We start from the raw sequence: 13,225 nt of genomic DNA, 5'->3' as shown, positions 1-13,225 counted from the left end.
AAAAAGGATTTTTCAAAATTTTCAAATATAAAATTATTATATTCTAAATTCTAAAAATCTTATTTTAAGTTTAAATCTCAAAATCAAACTATCAAAAATTCAATATCACCTCAAATATTTATAAATAAATAATCTAATCAAAATTTTAATGGTATAACTATCGTATATATATTTCCATAAATAATAAAATTTTTAGTTAAAACAATTATTTTAAAACCTTCAGTCACCCAATAAATAAAACTGAACCGATTAAAATCTCAATAATATGTCAAACAACCTAAATAAATTATTTAACTTAAATTTAATTGGTAAAAATATAATATAAATCATATATAACAGATTTTTCAAATAGAAAAATTAATTTAAGTACTAAAAACCAACAAATGAACAAATTTAACCGATTAAAATTAACAACTCATTTATCTCTAAATTTCGATGATCATATTTTACCAAAACTCCCTATTTATATCATATATAAGTCTCAAAATATTCTCTAAGCACTATAGTAATACTATCATTAGGAAGCCTAAAATATATAAAAAATATTTATGAAGAAAATTTGATAAAAAAAGTAATTTTATGTACCTAAATTATCTTTAAAATTTGCTCTCTTTTTCAAAATGACCGCAGCTCTGTTCATTCTCTTCCGCACTCTTTCTCTCTTTTCCTCCTTCTCTCACGCACTCTCACCTTCTGCCTTACTCTCTTTTATTCTTCAATTCCAACCACCTTCATCAATTTTTTCTCTTTGCATTAACTCCTCCTCCCTCAAATCTTTCTTCTCCCCTCAAATTCTTCTTTCTTAGTCAAGGGCTCAGCTTGTCTCCTTTTTTTTTTTTAAATATATTAAAATATTATTATTTTGTTATAATAATAATAATAATTTTTTACATAAATCCTAAAAATTAATTTAGGATATCACAAAAAGCAAGTCACTAGCCTTGTACCAATCCCGGCTTCCGTCCTGCCATAACGCGTTAGACACGGTCCATTCTGGAGTTGGTAACTTTTTACCAACCATGTCGGTGTCGAAGCCACCTACCCTCCCATATATTAAAGGCGAAATAATCGTGATTTACAAAATATAATATAAGAATATGAATTGAGTTTTATTTCACCTTACCTAAAAAGAGCTTCCATCTCCCAGTTGGTAAGACAAACCACGTCACAGTCCGATCCTCTCAGAATCCTTCTTTTTTCTTTTCTTCTAAGAATTTGATCTCCACATTTGGATCAAGTAATGAATGATCCAGATTTTATACTTTATAAAACTATTGTTATAACATTACATAAATAGGAGTGAAGATGGACATCTGTTTTTTAAAATATTAAATCAAACCATCTATTATTTAATCCAAAGATAGAAATGAGATTTTGAGAAGAAAAGAAAAAAGAAGGATTACGAGAGAATCAGATCCACCACATCAGATTATTAAACAATTATTTAGGAGATGACATGTTATTTTTATTAATTTATCAATTTATTCTTGACTAAAATTCATAATGGCTCTAAGGGACATTTTTGTGAGTCTACTAATAATAATCCTTGGATGCTAGCCTCACCTAATCTTCCCGTTCTTTCCGTCTTCCCCAGCTTGAAGTCATCCCCATGTGCAAATCATCATCTTCATTCCAAAAATCATCATCATCAAATCTGAAACATTTTTTGCGAAATCGTTTTTTCTTATAGCGTTAGCATTATCCTCTTTAACTCCTGTGCAAGTCCTGATAAAGGCTGAAACAACATCCTCCCTCTTTGCAATGTTTCCTTTAGAGCCCATTTGGTAAGAAAGAAATTAAGGAAAAGAAAGGGAAGAGAAAATTTTAATGAGTTTGATTTAAAAAAATTAAAGAAGTAGAGTTTAAAAAATTTTAATTAAATTTTCCTCTTCTTTTATCTTACATCTCCTGTTTATCAAAATTTTAGATTCTCACTTCTTCAATTTTTCTAATCAAACTCATTAAAATTTATCCTCTCCTCTGATTTTCTCATAACAAACATAGGGTTAGCCTTATTCATTCAAAAAGTCATCATTATGCCGCGTCAATCGCATTCTTGCTTTAAATTTTCGAACTTTTTTGTTGTGGTTTTTTTCTTTTGACCTGGATGTGTATATTGAATTGAAGCCCCTTTTTTGGTGAAAGTTGAAAATTCTATTTTTCATGGGTCATGGTGGGGAAAATGAATCTATCTTTTCAAAAAGATGTAGGACCCATGACTTATATTAAAAAATATATATATTTATGAAAACATTATGTGCAATTTAAAATTAAAAATTAGTGTCATTAGAAACTAATATTATATTAAAATATTTTTAAAAATAAAATAAGATAAAATAAATAGTAAAACAAATATTTTAAAATTATTTTGTCATAAAAATAGTTATCATTAAAATGATCATCTAGTGTTATTTTTGTTTTTTAATAATTTATATGTGTATATGTAATTGTTTGTGTAAAAGAATATTTTACACACACACACATATATTAAATTTTGCATAATATGTTTGTAGGTTTATTGCAGATCAACTAGTGAAGTCGTGTGCACGCACACACAGGACCCCTAGTTCAACCCTTGAAGAAATCACTTTGAGGAGGAATTATATCATAGTTACATGTGACGGTACAAGGTGGCCTGTGAGGTGGTGACATGTGGAGGTGGTATCTTGTCCAGATTTTTGCTTTACTAGCTTTCTTGGTGGGCTAAGACAAATATCAAATCTTATAATATAGTTTCATATATAAATGGGTTAATGCTTAGTCCATTAAACTTTTATTATCAAGATAGAACTTCTCTTGACCCATTAATAAACTATATTCCTTTTATTTAATAGTTGGTTATCCTGAACAATAATTCTTACTTATAATATACCTTTTGAAATGTTCTCCTTCCTTTTTTAATTCCAATCAGTTATCTTACTTAATAACAAGTCATCTTGATCAAATATACTATTTATATATATTACATTTATGGACAACAAGGTGCCCTCTATGCCTCAATCATCCACTCCCAACTTCACTAATTCTGCACGCATGGCCAAGACACATAAACCATTATATATATATATAATCGCACCAATTGATTTTATCTCATTTCCAAGCCAAGCAATTTCAATTTCTAATTATCTATTAATTTTCTTAAACTTTGGTCTAACATTCCTCCAACAACCTGTCTAACAAATTCTATCAATTATCAATTTTATTCCATACCTTAATCGTTGACTGTGCCGTTAAGAATTTTCCGAATGCATACCTTTGAAATGATTTCCAAACACTAATCTTTAATCTACCCATTTAAAATTTCCATCCACCATTTGGAAACCTCAAGCAAACCTCAAACAATAATTTCAAGTCAATTCCTCGCTTAAATTCTTTGGTCCCCAAAACAGTCACCAAAATGAAATATCTAATATATTAAAACGTCATACTTGAATTTCAATCAATCTCATCCTCAAACTCAAAATCCCAAACTTCAAATATCTACTCTACTCACCTAATCCCTTCAAACTTTAACATTCCTCAAACAACTTTTCTTTATAAATTCTAAAATCCTATGTTTTCTATGCTCATTCAATTACAATCTTATAGCATTTCTTATCTTTTCACTTCCAAAATCATAATCAAACCACCGCATTTATTCAACTATCTCAAACTTGATTTAACCCTCACCTTGATGCTCCCAAATGTAGTTCGTTCAATTACTAAGCATTGGAACATCAAACAAACAACCTTGAATGCATTTTGAAGCTTCAAAAATATAATCAAATTCAACTTCCCCCCAGTTATACAATGCTGTCCAAAACAGGGGAAAAAGATATCCACAAACTCAAACTCTAACATTCCAACATACCATGTATTTACACCTGATTCTCAATTCCCTATAATTTATTCTTAGTGATCATTTAAACCGGGGCATTATTCTTAAATCTCATCCTTTTAAGATTCATTTTTTATATACATATCTATAACATAACATTTTTATAAGTCTGTAAACTTCCTATTAAAGCATCTTGCATTTAGACTCCTCATTAACAAAACACAGCAGCAACTTATACGCGCACACATTTTTTAGGCTTCCTTAATCATCCAACAACCAAACTAGAGGTATTTTCTTAAATCCTTAAAGCTTCCAAGATCATTATCACGTCTCACACACATACTTCCACAATCACCATTTCCTAACAGTACCCCTAAGCCATATATATATATATGCATACATCTGATAATATACACATACACACGTACTCCTTCGGCCCTAATATAAGACTCTTTTTGTAATGTAAATTGCATTACAAAAAAATCTTATATTTAAGACCAGAGGAGTATTTACCATGAGCCTTAACCATCATTTAATTGTCTCCACTGTGGTTTTCTTAATTAGAATACTTAACTTCCAGCTTCCACGGTCAACACGAGTAATCAAATACATATACACACACTCACACAATGCTTCATTCTTCTCATTCACGCCCTTCTGAAATTCTCAAACAACTTTATTCAATGAATCCGAAAATTTTCAGATCCGAAATACACCCAACAAAGATCCGAACTATCACATGCAATCCCTTAAATCAACCACTACAAACTTGATCATTGTTTTTCACTTTCACAAGCTATATCCGACGCCATATTTCTAACTCATTACCCCTGTTTCTGCGACAGTAACCCAGAGCATATAATACACATGCATGAGCATAAACCCCTTCAACAATCTCCATCATGACCGTTTAACACAGCCTATCTGGGCACTTTCTCTCCCTTAAAAACTGGCACTTTCTCTCTCTTACAACCAGATTTAACCGTCTTTAACAGTTACAAAACATGCTCCAGAAATGAAGGAAGGAGAAGATTCAGAAGGATTACCTTACTCTAGATCACGGGTTGCATGCACGATATTGACCTCGGATCACCCCCTTCTCGCTCTCGTTTCTCTCTCGGACTCTCTCGCTCCTTCTCCCTGGTTCAGCGTCGCAACGAATGAAAATGGGAAGGGAATCAGATGGTTTAAGTGGGTGAGAGCAAATGAAATTATCCATATGCTCCCTTGATCACCATTTGGTTACAATTAAATCCTCTATTTTTTGAATTAATTAAAATTCCAAAATTTAATCCTTGATAGTTTTAATAAATTTCCTTTCTTTACTAGTTCCTTTGACCCATCAGATGGTTTCTCTGAAAAGTCCGAATCAAAAATTAATTTCTAACTTTTTTAAAATTTTTTAAAGAAAATAGTACTAAATTTCAAAACTTAATTCATTTTAAATATTTTCTACCTCAATTGGCTTCTTTAACTCATATAATAATTATCCTAAAAATTTCAATCCAATGTAAACCTCTAATTTTTTTTTTCATGTATGAGAAATAAGCCTTTTTGCTCCAAAAATTAGTTTCAAAATTATTTAAATCGTTTTTGGAAAATTAACTCTTCCATAATATCCTAAACTCTCAAAATTAATATTGCATAATTTTTTCTCAATTTTTTTAGACATTAAATAATTTTAATAATTATTTCTTCATAATTCTTCCTACTTTCTTTAATATCTTAAAATTCAAGATATCACACCCAATATTTAATGCAAATTATTAAAAAGGTAATCTATCAAAATAAACATATATATTTACAAATAACTAATTTAACAATATTTTTTAATATTATCTAATTACGAGGAAGACTAAATATTCTATATAAAAATCCATATATAATATCATTTTAGTTCTTAATATAAGAATTTGTTTAATTTTTATTTTGGTAAATATAAGATCTTAATATACTTTATTTTTCATATTTTTTTTTCTCAAAATAGTTCTTATAATAATAATATTTTTAGTTAATATATTTGATTAATGATAATATTTTAGAAAAAAACAATATCTATTTATTATAAATAACTAATTTAATTAGTTTTTTAATCTATTTATATTAGGGGAATCACTCCTTATATTAAGTGCCCAAGGTAATACTCCCTCCGTTCCTTATTATAAGAGACATTTGATGCTTATGACATGTTCCTATATATAAGAGACACTTAAAAGTTGTCTCTAATTTTTTGTGTTGATTTTCTATTTACTCATATTTATTGTCTCCAACTCACACTTTTTCTCTCTCCTACTTCTCTTTTTTTAATAATTTAATTATTCTCTCTCATGCTCTCTCTCCTTATTAATGAGGGCAGTTTTGAAAAAAATATTATACTTTTTACACATTGATTGTTCTTAACTAATTTAATGTTTTTTATCAACGTTAATCGGTTATTCGTCTCTTATAATAAGGAACGGAAAGAGTAATACATAAATGACGATGACGGTGATAATAGTTGTTAGATGTTAATGGAAGCTTTACTGGCCCAAAAAAAAAAAAGTTAATAGAAGCCATTTTTCTTCGTTGACGAACAAGCGCTCCATACTTAGTCGGGCTCGTCGTCGGACGCCGTCCGCCGTTGTCAGCCCTGCGTGGTTGTTCTCGGGCAAGTATTGAAGAAGGTTCGGACCCTAGGGCTTTGTCCACTGCCAAAATCCTGTGAGATTGATTTGTTCGATCTGGCTTTGAATCTAGATTTGAATCTGGTCGTGTGATCTTTCGGATATCGATGTTTTTGAATAAAGATTCTTTCACTTTTTAAAAGAGAAAACTCTTGTTACCAGGTTTTGCTTCAATGTCGTGTAATCGACTATTATACTTCTTCCCTCTTCATTTTGATTTCCAGCGACTTATATTGTTTGGATTGTTTTGTTGTGCAATGTTCGATTTTTTGTGTATTCGCACTGTATATTAATCTCTTTATATTATCATCTATTTAGAAAATTCTCAAGTTATTTGTTATGCATGATCTGGGAAATGACTTGGCTCGAGTTGTGTCTAACAATGTAGAAGGTTGAGTTTAAGTGATAATCATTCAGTGGCTTGGAGGAGTTGCCTCAATCAATTCGCTTGCTAAGGCATCTTAGTTAAAGTATCTGGAACAAAAATGAAAAGGATATATATCCAATGGGGCATCTGCCACCACTGAGTGTAATATACGTCCGCTGTGGTTGCCTCCATTCATGGCCATCATCCTGTCCCCTATTTTTTTCATTTCCCAGCAACGTCCTGTAAATTTCCATCATTCTATTTCCTGATTTGTTATTGAATTTTATAGCTTTTAACTCTATTCAACTCAATATTTCACACCCTCTTTTTCAGTGTAAATGGAGACAAGTGATACTTGAAAAAATATCGCAAAATGGAAATTGATTATAAGTATTACATTGCATTTTAATGCAAATCAACATGATGGAGCCGCACTCTCTAATGAGCCGAAAATTACATATTGCAAAGAAAGGCGTCATTTTTTTTTCCGCTAACAGTAAAATGGGTATGGGCGGAAAACTGAATGTTAAGGTTATGGATAAGTGAGAAAACTTCAATTACTGACATCTTTTTGTTGAAAGCTGACTAGCCTTTGTTAATATATGTAATAATATTGCAGAAGGAGGGAAAAAAGAGAAGAGAAAGAGGTCTGCGGGAAGTGAATTAAAAAGTGGAGTCAATAGTTTTAATCATGTTCTCGACGAGTAAAGAGCAAGGAGGTGTTAGAGGGGCAGGAAGGGAATTACAAGGGGAATAGCTACTTTTGTATGGCAGCTTGAGGAGAGAGGGGCAAGCTGGAGGACTGAGAATATGTTGGTTATCAGGGCCTCAGGGGAACCTTCAGGGGTTGATCTTTGAAGGGATGATCAGTGTGGATAAATCTAGGAGAGTTCTGACTGTGATTTTTGCTTCTCAAAAGATAGGCAGGGTTTTAGTTCTTTGTTTCTGCTGTTGTGGTTTGATGTCATTTTCTTCTCTTATGTTTTCTTGGCTGGTACTACTTGCTTTGTATCAGGATTATATCTCTTAACTCTGAATTGGAATTCTCTTGGTATTTTTGTTGATTCAGTAATATTTATGTGATTGTTCTATCACAAGCTTAATCAAATAATTTGTGTACAGAAACCACAATATTTAGTTCGTTAGCTAATAATTGTTGATGAACAAGTTTTATCTGATGATGATTGATGACACAGAGCCCTATCTTACGTTTTGTTTCTGTAATCTGAATAGCCACTGGTCTGGATACATTTGAAATGAGTCATTGTTTCTGTTTTCAAGCAATACTCTGTTTCTGCAGGTTCCCTAAGTGGCTTTCAGTTTTTGATTGTTAAGAATGGTACTGGTCTTGGCGCTGGGGGACTTGCACATACCGCACAGGGCCCCTGATCTGCCAGCGAAGTTCAAATCCATGCTTGTTCCTGGCAAGATCCAGCACATCATTTGCACTGGCAATTTATGTATCAAAGTATGTCTATCTTTCTTTCTTCTAATCATTTAACAAAGTGTGTCTATATTACTGAGCTTATCCATATTATTCATAGTATATGTGTGTGTGAGTGGCTTCAACTCTTTGCTTCCTCTTAATGGAGGTCCTTCATAACATCTGTTTGTGACCCCAACAGTGTCCTCCTTGAAATTGCCATATAACAAACTTGACCGTTCAATAAGGTATTTCCTTAAAATAGCTTCATAACATCTGCTTGTGACCAACAGCATTCTTCTTGTAATTGCCATACAAAAAACTTGATCACTCAATAATGTATATCCTTAAAATATCTTCATGCATTCTAATTGAATATGAATCAATTTGTGAGTTTCTTTGGTGGACAGTCTTATAGTTCCCTCAATTAGTAGTTGTCTGTTTATTGCTTCCTATTTGCTTTAAATTGTGATTACTTAATCTCTTCAGTATTTGTACTAGGTGTTGAATAATGGCGATTTAATGTCATTTTAAATTAAAATGTTGAGAGTTACACTACCTACTGGTCAATTTGCCGTCGATTTTATCAGTAAATGAAAGTACATTTCATTTGGTCAGGGAAAAAAAAAGAAAATGATAAATAAAATAAGAATGAAGAAGAAAATAACTTTCAATAAAAATGCTCTTTTTGCTGTTGCTAATAGCCTGGCATGCTGAAGCATTTATTTGCTTATTGGATTTTGGGCTTTCATTTCTTTAGTTTTTGCATCTCTTTTCAAATACTTTAGTTATTCTTCAGTCTTCGCCCGTGCCATATTAAAGCTGCATACACCAACTACCTGTAGTTGCACACTTACAATCTTAGTAAAGGCATTCCTGTTCCTTCCTAAATAGGAGTGTTTAACTTCGTGATTGATTGGCTTGTCATAGGTTTTCTGAAAGCAATTGAAATGGTTGTCAATTTTATACATCCTCCTTTTCAAAATAAAGGTCTTTTAAGCTTTTGCTCACAGATTTAGAAATGCAACTAATAGGGCAAAATTTCTTTTACATTTCCACATTTGCCCTTAGCTAATTTTATAATTAATGAAAAGAAAATAAAGAAACAGGTGTAAAATGCTAAATTGAGATTATAAATAAGATTATACTAGGAAAAAATCAATAAATGCTGTATTGTACTTCTAAAAAGACATGTAAAATGGGGAAAAAATCTTTCTTGTATTTTGGAAGGGGGAGAGTACTAAATAAAAATGAAACATTCACATTTACTAACAGATTTCTCAAAATACTTACATTCACACAGTACGTGTGTGGGTCCTGGCATATGCAAGTCATGTTATAAATCAATCAATAAAATTCCTAGGGATCAAGTACAAACTCATATTTAGGATTCATTTGGGTTGAGAAACCCATAATTAATGAGTTGCATCTTCTTAGTCCTTTCTTTTCATTTTAGGCTCTGAAATACTGCTACTTCCATAGTTCAAAATGTTCGTGGATAACTATCAAATGAGATTGTTTGGCCAGACATGTTAAAGTAGGCTAGAAAGCTCCAGTTAGTTAATTTAACATTTTATGGTATCACACGAGGGGTTTTTCTAGCACGGAGCATGATGTCATTACAGTTTGTGTTCTTTTAAGAATGATATCTAGCCTTTTTTTTTTTTTTTGCCCTTCTTCTGGAGTTTAACTCTTACTATTATAAATTTTTTGTTTTATTCTCCTAGCGCTTATGTATATGTTTTGTAAGTGGGCGCTCTGTCACAAAACATGTAATTCAGAGATTTTCTTTTGGATTTGGTTACCCAGATCATGTAACGTGTGGGTAGGATGCCAGTTTCAGCTTTTGTTGATCTATGTAACAACCCACTCCTCACTCAAACTGAAAGTTTGAGCTATTTGAAGGAGAACAGTAGTAGCTCATGTAACTCAGACAACATGCTTATGAGAGATCACATTCCCTTGAAAGTTGGATGGATTATAACTTTACAACTACCTTGTATTGGAGTTTCTAAACTTTTATACTGATTTCTCCAGATACTGGGATCTTGGATAAAAATTTTATGTTTAGGTGAACTGAACAAAGATTTTAAACTGTGAATTTTAAAATAGACTTAATTTTTTGTTTACCTGGATAGTCAGTTATTTTGATTGTTCATTCCAATTGGACTTACATTTCCAGAAGTGATTTCTACTGTAAATAGTACTGCCTCCATTCCTAATTATAAGATCTAGTTTGTAGTGCAATTTGCTCTACAAACTAGGTCTTACAAGTAGGACTGGAGGTAGTAAGACTAACTGAATGAACATTGAGGCTGTGGGAATTGGCTTCGAAAGTAAAAATTATTTGATAATGCAAAGAGTTGCAATTTGTCGCCAGTATGGTGTTCAATTAGATAATATGGCCTTGGACTTCTAAGCTAACTGAATGCCAATTATGTTCAGGAAGTTCATGACTATTTGAAGACTCTGTGTCCTGATTTGCATATAACTCGTGGAGAATATGATGAAGATACAAGATATCCAGAGACCAAAACACTAACTATTGGTCAATTTAAGCTGGGACTATGCCATGGCCATCAGGTCTTGCCTTTTTTTTTTTTTAATTTTAATTATCTTTTTTTTTTTAATTTTTGACTCAGCTATTATTTCTGCCATTTTATTTCCTTACATATCTAGGTTCCAGAAATTGTGCAGTTTAAGATTTCTGTGGCAGTAAGAGGGCTTGACTCCTGGATTTGTTTCACTGTGAAAAGTTCTATAATTTAAGACCGGGGAAAATATTTTGGCATTGAAGGAATATTTTGAACCCATTTATGTAGCATCCCCTGAAGAAACTTCGCATAAACGATGCCATTTTTTCTTAGTTCAAATACATGTTGCACATATGGGCAATGGTTATCTCTCATTGTCTTCCGATTGAAGGTGTTTCACACTGTACCACCTGCAACTGTTTCTTAACTTTCCATTCAACTATTTCCCACAGTTTGTAGGATTTTTATGTAATTATTGTTGGTTCAGTCAAGTAGAAGCTAAAGATTTACCGGTACCAGTTGGGTTGAGTTTAAAATAAAAGACTTGTTACTCCATAAGTGAGGTATCAGGAATGCTTGAATGTAAATTAATTGTTATCATTAGATATCAAAGGGATGTCAGAGGAAAACAAATATAATGCCGGCTTATGTACTGCTACATGATTCTTATGCTTTGTTCTTATTGTTTATGAAGGTTATTCCATGGGGCGACCTAGACTCACTGGCAATGCTTCAGAGACAGCTTGATGTGGACATCCTTGTCACAGGTCACACCCATCAGTTCACCGCTTACAAACATGAGGGTGGTGTCGTTATAAATCCAGGTTCTGCAACAGGTGCTTACAGCAGCATCACTTACGACGTTAACCCAAGCTTTGTCCTCATGGACATTGATGGCCTGCGTGTTGTGGTCTATGTCTATGAACTCATTGATGGAGAGGTGAAGGTTGACAAGATTGATTTTAAGAAAACATCCTCAACCCACTCTGCTCATTAGAAGATTTGGATCTTGTTTTGTCTTAGCCTCTTGTATCCCTTTCCTTTCTCTTAATTTTCTATTTTTCAATTTCTCATATTTTAACCTTGTAATAGGGTTTTCTCTTTAGTTTTATCTTGTTTTGAAATATGTAATTGGCAGTATCATATACTCGTAGGATTTTGGGGGTTTAGTCAAAGTGTGTATGTGGAACCTTTTTTTTTTTTTTTGTTTTAACCGGGTACAAACGCATGTAAAATGGCTACATATATTGTGGGAACAAAATGTCCTTTCGAAACGAACGTCCAGAAAAATGTCCTTTCGACATTGATGGCTTGGCCAAGTGTTAACTAGCTGGCCGATGTTGCATGTGATGGATGAATAAGGGGTCATCGTGAAAACAGTGTTACAATGTTTACGAAGAAATTTGAAGATGTAAAGACCCCATTCTATTCAATCAGCTAAACCAAATAAGACACCACACCAATCTAATTCAACAACAAATAATATTTGGTTTGGATATTCCAAAATCATTTAAAAAATATTTTCACGCGTATGAAACTCTTTTTATATGTTTATTTCTTATATCTTAAAATTAATTTTAAAATCATGATTTGATTTTTACCTAAATATCTCTCAGAATCAACGTAAGCTGATTAAATAGAATGGTAATTTTTTGGGCTCCTGTCTTCTTGTTTACTGTTTTTTACTTGTGTTCTTTTATGTTTGTAAGTTCATTATTATTGCTATCTTCATGGGTGTTTATTGTTTAGGGTACTTTCCACTGTGGTTATGGGACTGGAACTTGATGAGAGGAATAGTTTTTCCCTTTACGTTTTGTATCAGTTTGCTTGCTTTTAACAGTTTTTAATGCATAGCTTCTTCTTTTTTTTGCTGCCAGCAGTTTTTAATGCATAGCTGATGCTTTCATTTATTAAAATAATATATTTCAATTCAACCTTTTTAAATATTTTAAATAACAAAAGTAAAAGCAACAAGGAGTCATGACGACTAAATATAAGCTCAGTTGGTGCTTTCTCTTGACTTGTACCTGATTCCTCATCTAAAAATGATGGAAGGATGAGATTCTGATGTCTTAATAATTATTACAATTATATATATTTATTTATATGAATATAGGTTTTTTTGTGTGACATATATGAATATAAGTTATGAGTACCATATAAGAATCACAAAAAGAATAAAAATTCAGTAGATAATTTATTAGACAATTAGAATTGAAAATCTAATAGATAATACAACTAGACCAATGAAATTTGTTAATACTTTTCCAACTAAAATTTTAAGCCCAAATTTTATGATAACAATATTGAAATTGATGCCAGGAAAAGAGGTGGTCACAAAGATCTCCAAAATTGATCCTACTTGCCTGTTTTTTGTTTTGTTTTGTTTTATGTTTTGTTTTTTTCCGGGCGAAAATCCCC

General features: G+C 31.9%; 1 protein-coding gene across 3 annotated transcripts; it reads left to right on the top strand.

Moving 5' to 3' along the window:
* Positions 1–6,375: 6,375 nt before the first annotated feature.
* Positions 6,376–12,078, top strand: LOC114730885 (vacuolar protein sorting-associated protein 29). 3 transcript variants are annotated; one of them, XM_028917993.1, is made up of 4 exons: positions 6,376–6,642; positions 8,148–8,315; positions 10,716–10,853; positions 11,499–12,078. In XM_028917993.1, the coding sequence occupies exons 2-4, from the start codon at positions 8,184–8,186 to the stop codon at positions 11,799–11,801; spliced, it is 573 nt and encodes a 190-aa protein (XP_028773826.1). In that variant the 5' UTR covers positions 6,376–6,642; positions 8,148–8,183; the 3' UTR covers positions 11,802–12,078. The 3 variants fall into 3 exon arrangements, with proteins under 3 accessions (XP_028773826.1, XP_028773825.1, XP_028773828.1); XM_028917992.1 differs by having other exon boundaries at positions 6,377–6,517; XM_028917995.1 differs by having other exon boundaries at positions 6,379–6,480.
* The last annotated feature ends 1,147 nt before the right edge of the window (positions 12,079–13,225 follow it).

This window comes from Neltuma alba, unplaced genomic scaffold (assembly GCF_004799145.2).
Source record: "Neltuma alba isolate B1F8T4 unplaced genomic scaffold, ASM479914v2 tig00012772_pilon, whole genome shotgun sequence".
NCBI classification, from domain to species: domain Eukaryota; kingdom Viridiplantae; phylum Streptophyta; class Magnoliopsida; order Fabales; family Fabaceae; genus Neltuma; species Neltuma alba.
Note: the sequence above shows the minus strand (reverse complement) of the source record. Positions and strands in the feature narration are given on the sequence as shown.